Source organism: Nanorana parkeri, unplaced genomic scaffold, assembly GCF_000935625.1.
Source record: "Nanorana parkeri isolate BGI_ZX_2015 unplaced genomic scaffold, ASM93562v1 scaffold38, whole genome shotgun sequence".
In the NCBI taxonomy this organism is placed as follows: Eukaryota; Metazoa; Chordata; class Amphibia; order Anura; family Dicroglossidae; genus Nanorana; species Nanorana parkeri.
Window position 1 is genome coordinate 2932808 of NW_017306306.1, and position 13576 is coordinate 2946383.

A 13576-nucleotide genomic window follows, 5' to 3' on the forward strand; every position below is an offset into this window, starting at 1 on the left:
GAGTGAGAATAAATATTGATTATTTATATATATATATATATATATGTGTGTGTGTATATCTACATTGGTCCAGCTTGGCACCATGTAAGTGTGGATAGATAGATATATAGTGCCTCGCAGGATCACGGGCATTCTATGAAGGAAGATGATAGGGATGCCAATCTTGGTGCTTTCCTTGTTTTCATCCTGCTGTGCTGGAAAAAAAGTACTGCATACTGTACATGTGTATAGGTGTGCGCTGAAAAAATATACAGCATGCAGTACTTTTTTTCCAGCACAGCAGGATGAAAACAAGGAAAACGAATACTTACATTTCCTGGGACCCACCCCACCAAACACTGACCCTGAGAAATCTTCTTCTAAAGTCCACAGGGAAACCAACACCCTAACAGTTCTCATTGGTTCCTCCTTCTTCTGACTTCCACATTACTACTGTTTCCTGTAACTGTGTGGAGATCAGCAGAATACCCAGATCCACACTGCCAGAAATGTCAGATTTCTTGGGATCAAAGTGTTCACCGGTGTGGGCATGCAGCTTAAAGCAGCCCTGTCGATATACAAAACTGACTCAAGCAAGGCATACATGTTCTAGATAAATGTAAATACTTAGCTTGCCCACTGCTCACACTGGGGAATTCTGCTCTGATCTCAGGAAATCTTTTGTTAAAGTTCACAGGGAAGCTGAAGCTTTCGGGAGTGTTGATGTTCTAGGTCCTCCTGATGACCTCCACATCAATTACAGCATACAGTAGAGAGGGACACATGAGAGCTGTGAGGGACCAGAGAGATTGAAACTCTCAGAAGTGTTGGATCCCCAGTGAATTTTAGCAGAAGATTTCTCCGGATCTTCCTCTTGTATGGAGAAGTGTCCATTTATTATTTTTGTGTTGGTGAAACACGGACCTTTTTAAATATGTAAAACGGCCTTGTTTGAGGACAAGTCTCTAAAAGATGGACGAAACGTCTCCTCATGGTCATTCTCAAGGAGAGCTCTTCCTTGTAGCCTTACAAATCATAGGCTTATGTTTAACAACTTGTCCTGTCTTTTTATCTTTCAGTGGGGTTTCCAGCAACGACTTCACCGGCTTGGAAAATCTGTGTAAAAAGATCATGAAGGAGAAGCAGCAGTTTGAGAGGTTGGAGATCTCCAAAGAAACACTTCTGGAGATGTTTAAGGTAACACTAGAGTTCTGAGGACAGGCTATCATTAGAGGTGTAGTGATGGTTCCAGGAGACGGGCACCTGTCGGCACTGGTTTAAGAATTCTGTCAGACTTGGCCAATGTCATCTTTGCCATGCAGTCAGATCTTTTTTCACAAATATGCTCACTCAGGATCTGTGGAGAGTCACCTGATTCTTGGGTCAGGCGTCATGAGCTGCATGATTCTCACCAAAAAATCATGCAAATCTAAACCAGAAAAGAGTCAAATGATCTCCCTGGCTGTGCAGTGTGGCAGAGGTGTGTTAAAAGCCAGGTAAACTAGTAAGAATGTATTTCATCTGTGTATTTAGCTGTGTGGCTGGAGGTTCAATTTAAAGTCGATCTAAACCAGGAGTGGGCAACTTCGGCCCACCAGTTGTGGTAAAAATGCAAATCCCATCATGGCTCTGCCTCTGGGAGTCATGCCTGTTGCTGTCAGATTCTTGCATTTCCCCATGGGACTTGTAGTTCCACAACAGCAGGAGGGCCAGAGTTGCCAACACTTGCTCTAAACCCAGTTGCTAAAATCTCATCTAATCTTTAACACACTAATGTCATTTTTAAAGTTGTATTCAACTTTTTAAAATCTGTAACGTTAATTAAAATAGTGCCTGATGGTCTTGCCTCAGTGGTCTGTGTTCAGGCCTGTTATGGAGATGCAGCTGTTTCTCGGTTTTGCTCATGTTATCACATGCTCACCTCGGTTGAGACTACCAGCGTGCGTGCCAGATCAAATTGGTCCACCGTATCTGGGAGCCGGTCCAGAGCAATGATGTGCAGCAGACACTGGAGGGGGGTGCATGTAGACCGGGAGTGCCTGAAAGAGGCTGGAAGGGTTCAGCAGTGCTGAGATACAAAACAGGTGAAAAAGTATTTTTTAAAAATACCCAGGGCTATAGAAAGTTAGATGTCGTTCTGTTAGAATTTGAGATTTACTTTACTTAAAGGAGAACTATGAGGTGAGATTTTCACTCAACCTCAAAGTTCGAGCCTACCTGTGACAATTAAACTGTCACACGTCGGCTCAATAGATCTCGATCATGTCCCTGCAGAGAGCCGTGACTGTCACTCACAGCTCCCTGCAGGAATTCCCCCCTTCCCTGACCGATCCCCCAGCGCTGACGGGTGGAACGGACGGGGGAGGGGCGGGTACAGCTGGCTCTGCCTCTAGATAGGCAGAGCCAGCTGTCACTCGCGCAGCTGGGTGGATCTCGACAGTAATGCCAGGATCCGTCCCGGCTGCGGCCGTCTCAGTGTACCGCGAGCTGTAGCTCACCATATACTGAGCATTGGGTCACGGGAGGATGCTTGTTTATGTCCTCCCGTGACCCTTAGGAGAACTATGGGGAAAAAAACCCACACCATAGTTCTCCTTTAACCTGAGATACGAACCAATCTCTGGTTTTCTAGATTTTGTTGGCTGGGTAGTACTGTGGCTCTTTTGACAGTCTTCAGTACGGCAATGTCTAAAATTACTTTACTTTATTTCTGCTATCCGTACACTTGAATCCCCTGTTCAGAGGAGGTAGAAGGATATTAGTTTCTGCAGGTCCCTGATTCAGTAACAAGGACTGGTTTAATGGATTTGTGCTAAACAGCGGCTGCAGTCTATTTACAATATAGATTACAATACCTTTTACAAACAGGCGGCTTAGTCTAATCGTAGTATGGATTACAAAAGGCACTCCTGTTTATTTTAAAGGGTGTGGTGACATTGTAAATATACCACATAGTAGAAATGTCATTGTTAGAATTCCCATTACTGAACAAGCGAGCGAGCAGAGTACTGTCCTGCATTAACCCCTTCATGACTGAGGCCCTTTTTTCATTTTTTGCACCCATGTTATATTCCACATTTTAGGCCTGAAAATGACTTAAAACCCCCAACATTATATATTTTCTGAATGCCAAGACCCTATAGAATAAAATGGTGGTAGTTGCAAATTTTTATGTTGCGCAATATTAGCGCAACTCCTTATTAAACCCCAACATTTAGTGAAAAATTTAATGCACCAAAACACAACGAGTAAAACGATACCCAACATGCATAGGTTACAAATTGCGTGCGTCCGTGAAACGGCGAAAAACTGCAGTACCCCAAAAAGTCAAATCTGTTTTCACAAAGCGATAATTTTTCCACTTTATAGATCGCTGGTTCGGCCTTGTCTTGAGTATGAGGTTCAGTTTTGGTCACCTATCCACAGAAAAGATGTCCTTGAGCTGGAGAGAGTCCAGAGAAAGGCAACTAAACTAATTTAAGGGGCTGGAGGACCAAAGCTATGAGACAAGGTTACTAAATTTAGACTTGTTCACGCTGGAGGTGCAGAGATTAAGGGGGGGACATGATTTTGAAGTACAAGATGTTTAGTGGTGATGGCAACATCAGCAATAAACATTTTACTGTAAACTCCATAACAAAGACTAGAGGCCACCACCTAAAACTGGTGGAGAAAAGATTTAACCACAAAGGGCGTAGGGGATTCTTTTCAGTTAGAGTGGTTACATTTTGGAACTCTCTGCCACTAGCAGTGGTATCAGCTGGGAGTATTTGAATCATTCAAAAATCAATTTAGATACCTTCCTCAGAGACTGTAACATACAGGGGTACAGGTACTTTTAAACCTAAGACCACACAGGGACATATAAACACACACACACACACACAAACACACACAGGTTGAACTCAATGGACTTGTGTCTTTATTCAACCTCAAATACTATAACTATGTAACAACAATTAAGCCCCACTCCAGGCAGGAAAAAATAAACCCTTGCAACATATAAAATAGATGTTATCCCAATTTGGCTACAAAAGTGGAAACACACTTTAAGCTGTCCATAGACAGGAGATTCGAGTCGATCTTATATCTATGGCTGTATTGACTTACTACCAGCTGACCGCTCTCATTGGGATAGATTGATGAGACGGATGAAAAAGAAAAGCCATTTTCCCTCTTCCAGGTATACAATGATGGGAGATGCCTGCTAGCTCCTCTCCCCTCCTCCAGACATTCCTCAAAGTCTGTTCACATCTATAAACGTTCACATTAATGTTCATTTATTTGTTTTCTTTGTTTTTTTAGTACAACAAGTTCAAGTGCAGAATCTTGAACGAGAAAGTGGACACTCCAACAACCACAGTATACAGGTACGCAGTTGCCTATGTGACATCACTGTTGTTGGTTAATTCCCTATTGAGATAACATCCATCCATCTTCCTAACCAAACAGAAAGCACCCATGGTTCATTCACCCAAAATTTACCTGCAGGTCATTCGTATTGGTGCATCATGGCCCTTGCTTGAAATGTGCCTTGTTGTGATAAGCTTGGTTTTGAGTGAAGTCTGTGGGGATTGCAGGAGGTCCCAGTACTCTGGCTTTCACCTCTGACGCTTATATCAATATTTCTGAAAAAAGTGAGCAACCCAAGTACTGGCACAGAGCATTCTTTCAGGGCTTTCCATGCTTGGGCACTGGAAAGTGTTCCCAACATGCAGAACAGAATCTTGAATTGCAGGTCACATGTCGGTTAGTGTAATAGTTCTTCCCTTGGCATTATATGTACAGGGGAGGAGAGATGAATGGTTTTTCTACCAATGTTTCCAATGAAAACTATTTGTGACAATAAATGTATATTGCACAGAACTCTTACCATTCCTGGAGTATTTTTATGGAAACCTATAGGCATCTCTCTTTCAAAATGCTAGTCACCTGCTTGTCATGCTAAACCCCGTAAGGCAGGGGTAGCCAAACTGCGGCCCTCCAGCTGTGGTGAAACTCCAAATCCCATGATGCATCGCTCTCCGGGAGTCATATCTGGGGCTGTGAGAATCTTGCAATGCCTCATGGGATTTGTAGTTCCACCGCAGCTGGAGGGCCGGAGTTTGGCTACCCTGCCGTAAAGCCTTCTTCCTTTTGTCTGATATTCCTGATCCGCATGCTGGTTCTGGATTAGTGACTCAGAGTATTGAAGCTAATGGGTCAGCATAACAGCCAGGCAAATTGAATTATATTTCAATACTGCAAAGGTCTGTTTTAATGGAACTAAAGTGTGTGTGTTTGTGCAATGTACATAGATCTTGTTGTAAAATATCTGTTTTATTTTATTCTCAGATGTGGCCCCTTAATCGATCTTTGCAGAGGACCCCATGTGAGGCACACTGGAAAGATTAAGGCTTTCAAGATACACAAGGTACCAGGCATTTATAATCGGAATAGCAGTGCAACATTGCCTACAGGTTTTGGCTGTAAACCCCTTTGGTGAAGTTACCCTTTTATAACCCCTTGCCCCCTAAATGCAGACAGCTTGGACTTATACTTACCTTCAGCCCTGATCTAGTGATTTTACAACTGACATGGATGCGGCTGGCTCCTCTTCATTCTGCACATGCGTGTTGTAACTCCATTCATTCCTATGCGTAGCCATATTCATGCCAGCCTTCACATGGGAATATGGGAGCATCTACAGGGGGGGTGGAAATGTTTTTTACAAAACTACTTGTCCAAGGACTTAAGCAGGGGCCCAATCTACTTGTCCCTCTTGACCAAGGGTAGCCAAACTCCGGCCCTCCAGCTGTAATGAAACTACAAATCCTATGATGCATCTCTCTCCGGGAGTCGTGGCTGTGAGAATCTTGCAGTGCCTCATGGGATTTGTAGTTCCACCACAGCTTGAGGGCCGGAGTTTGGCTACCCCTGCTCTTGACGATCAACTTGTCCCGATACAAAAAATAAACGGAGTTGATTTTTATATGTATTTTATTTTTTAACTTTTTTTTTTATCAACTTCTTTTTTTTTTTTTCATTTCACTTTATTGCTGTCACACAGGGGCTAACAAGCCCCGAGGTGACAGATTCTCTTTATGGAGCCTACCCTCCAATACAGAAGATCGAGCAGATCATTGTACTCGATATCTTGTGCAGCCTGGCTTGTGACAGCTCAAACCGGAAGCTCTGCGAGTACACTGCTCCTGTCTCACTGATCACACAGAGTGGATTGGAGAACGGACATTATCCGGTCTGTTTTCTGCTGTCCATCCTGAAGTCATTTGCAGTGGTCCCGGGTCCCCAAGAAGGGTAGGCTGTGTGCAGACACTTTTTTGCTCTGAGTGCACTGAATTAAAAGCATTAGAATGAATTGGCATATAGATATATAATACATAATACACACGTTAAGATTCTTAAATGCATATTTTGTTTTGGATATCCAGTTGTATTTATTGTCATCATATTGTTTGTAGAACTCTTCCACCTACTGGGAAGGGAAGGCTGATATGGAAACCCTGCAGAGAATTTATGGAATTTCATTTCCCGACCCGAAAATGCTAAAAGAATGGGAAAAGTTCCAGGAAGAAGCCAAGAACAGAGACCACCGGAAAATTGGCAGGGTAAGTTATTATGGAGACCGTTCTGTGTTGTTTTCCACATGAGTAGGATAAGAAGAGACTTGCTGGGAACAGATTGCTTCCCATGGTCCTCTCCTTGTTCTCTGGTACCAAGGGAACATCTGAGTGAAGCTGCTCAGCTTGATTGTAAAGCTGCCTATACAATGGCAGGTTGGGGTGGTCAAGACTTCTTTTATAAGGGCTGGTTCAACTTGCAGCAGGTTTGCTATAATAGCTAATCCGAAAGTTCTAGCTGGTGCTGTCCTCCCCATATTGTTCAGGAGAAAATTATGCCCATCGCCCCACAATAGCCACAATCATCTGCCAATACAGTTCTTCCATCCTGGCCTTTTCATATCTGAATGGATGTTTCCCAACTTTGCAAGTCCCAGGTGGTTTATACATTGTTTCATTGTTTAAAATGATTTTTCTTCATATGGAACATTTTGCGCTTTTATGGTCAGTTCACCTAAAATCCAATTTTTATAATGGGTGGAGCTGAGTTATCCACTGACCTTTTTATATATCCTATGGTGAGACCTCTCTGCCACATTTCTTGGCTCTTTTCACATCTTGTCCCCACCACTTCTGTTGCAGTATCCAAAACCATAAAATAAATAAACCATCAAGTAGAGGACCCCACTATGTAATGGGCATGGCATGTGTTACCGCGACCATGCCATAGTGTAATTGGCAAAACGGGGACCACAGCGGCAATACAAATGAAACCACGGCCTTGCTTAATAGAAATTTAAGTCTTATACCTACTGTTTGGTGCTGCAGAACTTGGAAAGTGGCTAGGGGAAACGTAGCTAGCCTTAAGACAAGGCTTTTGATGATTCATGAGTACTGGGAGTAAAGAGTAAAGGAGAATGGTATTATGAATTTCAAAGGGAACCTGTTTTTTAGTTCTGCAGGTTTTAAAGCCTCCTTCCCTGCCACTCTGTTTACGCATTGGGAGTGAAGAAATACAGCCCTGTGTAAGTTCGGAGTGTCTCTACTTGGAGTCTACATGGGGCTGGTCCAAATGCAGAGGTCTCACCAGCACACCATTTATGATAAGTGTGAACAGGACATTGCCACCATAGAAAAAGCAACATTTCAGGACATGCTTCTCATACAAATAATATCACTCTTTGTCTGTTTGAGCAAGGGTTCCTCAGCTGCCGCGAAACTGGTGACAAATGTCCTGTTTACACTCCTTTTTAAAGTGGCCTCGTTCTATTCTCTCTCAAAATGTGTTTTTTTGTCCCCCCCCCCCCTTCATATTCAGTATTTTCTGTTGATCTCTCTCCTTGTGTTTCTTTGTATACAGGACCAGGAGCTGTTTTTCTTCCATGAGCTGAGTCCCGGGAGTTGTTTCTTCCTGCCCAAGGGAGCGTTCATCTATAACCAGCTGATTAACTTCATCAGAGTGAGTGCAGTACTTGCCTGCTCACATCAGTGGCGGCCATGTTGCACTTTGATTCTGTGTTTTATAAAACCATTCACTCGTAACTAGTCAGCAGGCACATATGAGGCTAAACCTGAATCCAGGAATATACTGCTTGTTGTTTTATTATTGACATCCATGGGACACTCGATGGAGGGAAGGGGGACTCTGAAAGGATTTTTGTGAAATTTATGAATGGATAGGATTGCTGATCATTGGATGTTTTATACATTTCAAAATCTGCGCTTTATACTTAAAGGAGAACTATTGGGAGAGTAAAATATACTCTTCCCACACCGGCTCTGGAGCTCGAGAACTGAATGATCACAAACCGCTGATCGCCCAGCTCATGGCTTCTCCCTGCAGAGAGACATGACTGTCAGTCACTGCTCCCCTCAGGGAGTCCACCCCTCCCCTCTCTCTGCTTCTCCAGTGTGCATTGGAGGGACAGAGAAGGGGAGGGGGTGGGCATGGCTAGCTTTGACTCTACTGAGGCAGAGCCAGCTGTCAATCAGGCAGTGGGTTGGATCCTGGCAATATTGTTGGGATCTCTCCCGGCTGCAGCAGTAGCCTGCTATATGCTGACTTTGGGTCACAGGAGGACATTAGTAAATATTTTCCTGTGACCCAAAAGAAAACTATAGCCCAAAACATGTTTGGCTGTAATTCTCTTTTAATCCACAAAGCACGTCCAATTGGTCAGTGTTCTCTTCTGACACTTTTTTTGTACTTCATCTAACCTTCTGATAATGACAACAAAATTGTTCAGATCATTGGACATTGTGGCTCAGCATACAGGTACCATAAAGAACACCCATAAGTGAGCTGCAACTTATAAATGCTCAGACTGGTTTATGAAAGATTTGTATCTGGGGCCTTATTTGGCTTTTACTTTGTGTAAGGTTATTTCTTCAGCTTGAGAATCAGAGTTCATAGGTCACCTGAAGTCTTATGGATGGTGCCCTGACTCTCAAGCTGAATAGACAGACTCACACAATGTAGATAAAGCTAAATAGGGGGCAGTATAAATCTTTCACAAGTAAAAGCCTGAACTCCAGGCAAACCGATAAATACACAGATGAAGTTCATATGGGAGCTGTTTTACCTGTGAAATTATTTGTACCGTGTTTCCCCGCAAATAAGACAGTGTCTTATATTTTTTTGGCTCAAAAAAACACACTAGGTCTTATTTTCGGGGTAGGGCTTTTTTTTTTAAATGTACAACAATCCACACTTATTCATGTACAAAAATATGGTAATCAGGGGTGCCGTACCTTTCCAAGAGCAATTTGGTAACTAATCGATGGCCAGAATGAGCGAAGCGCGCTTTCACTATCATTCCTCACAGGCGGAGTGCATTTGGTATCACTCCGCCTGTGACAGGAGCCGGCGCTAATAGAGGAGGCATTGGCTTACGCGATTCTGCTCCCTCCGCTGCCGCCTCGTTTCCTCTAGCGCTGGCTTTGTTGGCACCGCTGATTCTCTCCTGCATTGGTGCCACCAATGGCCCTGGGAATGGTCACAACTAGGTCTTATTTTCAGGGTAGGTCTTATTTCTGGGGAAACAGGGTATATCTGTCCATACAGTTCTAAAATTTACACAGCTGTGGCACACAGCACATCCCAGTCTGACAAGGCAGTCCCCTACTACCAATGTCTGTCTCTGCTTTCCAACCTCATTATGCCCATCCTTACTGGTGCAATCACTCCCCTGATTGGCAGAGGAAGTGTCCTGCTCCAGCAATGTCGCTCCTGAGCTAATATCCCCATAATCATGCAAACGGGAATACTTATTGGGGTGTATCAATTTAGGACTAGCCCCTCTTGCTTTTTTCCCTCTACCCCGCCTTCTAATGTAATCCAGCTACCCATCTCTGTATCCTGCCCCTCTATATCACCTTCTTCCTCTATACCACCCTCCACCAGAACCTGAGTTACGACTGAGGCTGATGTATTCACTTATTTAGGAAACAAAACTGTAGGGTACTCATACCAGCCAATCGGATTCTAGCTGTTACTTGCAGTAGACAAAAAGAGCAAGAATCATAGGCATACATAGGACCTCCTGTTCTCCCACCTTTACATATCAGCCTGCTGTCTATAGGTGGTCACTACTATAGTTTAATAGATGGCAGTGTGCTGGAGTCTGGTCTTCCCATCAGGAACACCATCAGAGTGATGTTTATACACTGAGTGGCCAGATTATTCTGACCACCCCATCAGTACTTCGTTGGGCCACGAGATGACTCCACGAGATGACTTCGTTGTGCCGCCTCGTGACTCCACGAGATGATGAAAGGTGATGCGAGGAATCTGACACTGCACTGTTGCCCTTCTGTTGTCTTGTACCAGTCTTGCCACTCTCCGTTCTGCCCTAACATTGACTAGTCGCTGACGGCCACAATTGGCACGTTCAGACCCAGATTTTCGGCTGACAGTCCAGTCTTTAAACACTTTAACAGCAGCTGCTCTTGAACATTTAACAAATTCTGCTGTTTTGCTGATACTCGCTCCGTGGCTCCGCGCGCCAACAATCATCCCACGTTCAAAGGCTGTTACATCGCGTTGTTTCCCCGTATCTTCAGAAACAAATCACTTCTACTGTCGTGGTAAACAACCTGCTTCCCTATTTATAATGGTCTGGCCCTCTAGCAACTTCAGCGCAAAATTATAGCTAATTTGCCTACAAACGTCAGGTGGTCATAATAATCTGGCCACTCAGTGTATGTTTACTGGCTTTCATGTTTGCTATATTCCACAATGCAAAAATATACTGGTAGGGTGATTGGCTTCTGATCAATATTCTTTGTTTTGTTAAATGTCTACCTGTGTTGTGTTTTTAGCAAGAGTATAGGAAAAGGGGCTTCCAAGAGGTGGTCACCCCGAACGTGTATAACAGCAAGCTGTGGCAGACATCCGGACACTGGCAGCATTACAGTGAAAACATGTTCTCATTTGAAGTAGAGAAGGAGATCTTTGCGCTGAAGCCTATGAACTGCCCAGGACACTGGTACGACATGCATGGTTTTTATTTGTATAACGCTCGGCAGTGTAACATCCCTTTTGGGGGTATCATGTATGTAAAGCAAAACTCTAGCTAAAAAGAAATACAAAATTAACTGTCCATTTAAAGCTTTGGCTGCAATGCTCGCCTTCCGTCTAGAGCTGCACCTGCAGTAATTAATCTTTGCTACTAGATGTCACCAGTCTTCTGGGCTGCATGATGGCTGAATTACATCATTCAGCCTGCATTGTCTGAGCCCAGGTTGTCATGGACACGCCCCCCTGGGATGCCCCATCAAGGCAGCCTGGCCTCACCACGCTGCTGCACTTAATGGCGCTGTGGTTCCATCCATCCGGCCAGCCCTTATGTTACTATAGGATGCATAGGAAGAGGTGTTGTGACCAGGACAGGAAATCTCTCCAACAGACGCAGCAATAAAAGCATTCTCTTTTAGTAGGGATGTACCAATACTAGTATTGGTATCGGTGCAGATCCCGAGTATTTGGGCAAGTACTCGTACTCGCCCCGAATCCTCCGATACTTACCCCAATATTCCCTCTGACCTGCAGTGCCGTGAGGGAGCATGGAGCTGGCTTCACGGCCAATCAGGAAGCCGGGTGGTGGGTCATGACTCTGGCTTCCTGATTGGCTAGGAAGCCGGCTTCACTTGTTGCTAGGCAACCTGGCTTCCTGACCAATCAGGAAGCCGGGTGGCACCTAATGACATGGCGCCCGGCTTCCTAATTGGGTAGGAAGCCAGACTGCCTCAGAGCGTGAAGCCTGTGTTCATTCGATAGAACACCAGCTTCCCAGGCAATCAGGGTCATAATGATGATCCTGATAAGCGTGGCAACGGTACCCCGGGATTCAGCATAAGCGAATACCAAAAAAAAAATATCTGTACTCGTACTCAATACCGAAAAACCCTACTTTTTAGTACAGTACCGTAGGGGAAATCTGGAACCCCTGCCTGCCCATTATAGTCGTCTGCGTTCAGTTGGAGATTTCCCCACACTTCCTGTCTTGATCTCAATTATGTCACCTGGACAGGAAGAGAAGAAATCTAAATAACATCTCAGACTGCAATAAAAACGTGACAGAGGTCCAAACCCTTCCCCACTGTAACGGATTTACCTGGAGTTGCACTTAAAGCCTCTTCCATATCCATTTAGAGTTCCTACATTCACCAAACCATTTTCAGAGATGTCTCTGACTAGTGCTGCACAGAATGCAGCTATAGTGTTGTTCTTTTCTGCAGAGGATTAGCAACCATTGGGTGATTATGACAAGAGAAATGTAACCTTTCCTCTATTTTAGTTTGATGTTTGACAACCGGCCTCGTTCCTGGAGGGAGCTGCCACTGAGAATGGCCGACTTTGGAGTTCTACACCGCAATGAACTGTCTGGTGCCCTCACAGGACTGACTCGAGTCAGGCGCTTCCAGCAAGACGATGCCCATATTTTCTGTGCCATGGAACAGGTATGGTTTTTTAGACATGTTCTCGGCGTCCAGTTTAAAGCCTTCATTTTGTATCTCCAGATATCTTCCACTTTCAGTGGTGCTACCACTGCGCTGTAAGGGTTAGCTACCAATTTTTATCTAGGGGGACTCTTTTTAAAGCAGTTGTACTTGTTTGATCCCCGCTCCTCCAACGTTCAGCACTCACCTCTCTCCCCTCCACTCTAGCTGAGGAACGTCCCCTGGCATCCTCACGTCTAATGCAGGGCTACGGACCCTACATTAGGCATGATGACGTCAGCAGGCCTCCAACTGCCAGAGTGGAGAGGGAAGAAGCTGCAGACACAGGTTTGGGATTCTGCCCACGAATTGGGTAATTAAAAGTGCTTTAAAGAACCCACCCTAGACAAAAATGAGCAGTTAACCTATGTAGTGCAATGGAAGCCCCACTACAAGGGGAGGTTTTTTTTTCCATCCTGAAATAGGCTTTATAGGCAGTTATACATCCTGTTTCCTTAAAAGGAACCTCCCCTCCCGCCAGTCATGCAGGCTTTCCTCTTTCTTTGGAAAATCTAATGGCAAAATCTAATGGTTTAGATCTAAATCCTTTTGGCAAATCTAATGGTTTACATCAGGGGTCTCAAACTCGTATCACTCGGGGGCCAGTAGACAATTTTTTTTTTCCCATGGGGTCCGCTTGCCAAATTTCATACATTACACACAGATACGCACACACAGAAATATGCACAATCCCCCACAACCAGAACTACAAACCTTAATATACACACAATAAAGCCCCATTTACACCTGTATGTTTAGGTGCGATTAGGGATTCCTGCATCGGGAATTTGCATTTTCCTGCAGCAGGAATCCCTAATGTGGTGTTTAGAAGCTGCAGCTGTCACCCATTGAAGTTAATAATCAGGTGGCAACCGCTGCATGTAAACATGCTATAAGGTCTGTTGTAGACCTTACCAATCCATAATTTCTCTTCCTTTTCGGCCGGAGCTTAATGCTCCGGCCAAAAGGAACACAGAGCACACTCAGCAGCAGCTATGCGATCTGCATCTGACAGAGATGCAGACCCTGTAGCTGCT

General features: G+C 44.4%; 1 protein-coding gene across 2 annotated transcripts in view; it reads left to right on the forward strand.

Moving 5' to 3' along the window:
* The window catches only part of TARS (threonyl-tRNA synthetase), a 53538-nt gene that overhangs the window by 20075 nt on the left and 19887 nt on the right, over positions 1-13576 (forward strand). For both annotated transcript variants that reach the window (XM_018570620.1, XM_018570627.1), the window contains exons 6-12: positions 1059-1176; positions 4285-4349; positions 5314-5392; positions 6441-6587; positions 7900-7998; positions 10860-11026; positions 12338-12500. In XM_018570620.1, the coding sequence (XP_018426122.1) occupies positions 1059-1176; positions 4285-4349; positions 5314-5392; positions 6441-6587; positions 7900-7998; positions 10860-11026; positions 12338-12500 (838 nt within the window). The remainder of the gene's footprint in view (positions 1-1058; positions 1177-4284; positions 4350-5313; positions 5393-6440; positions 6588-7899; positions 7999-10859; positions 11027-12337; positions 12501-13576) is intronic.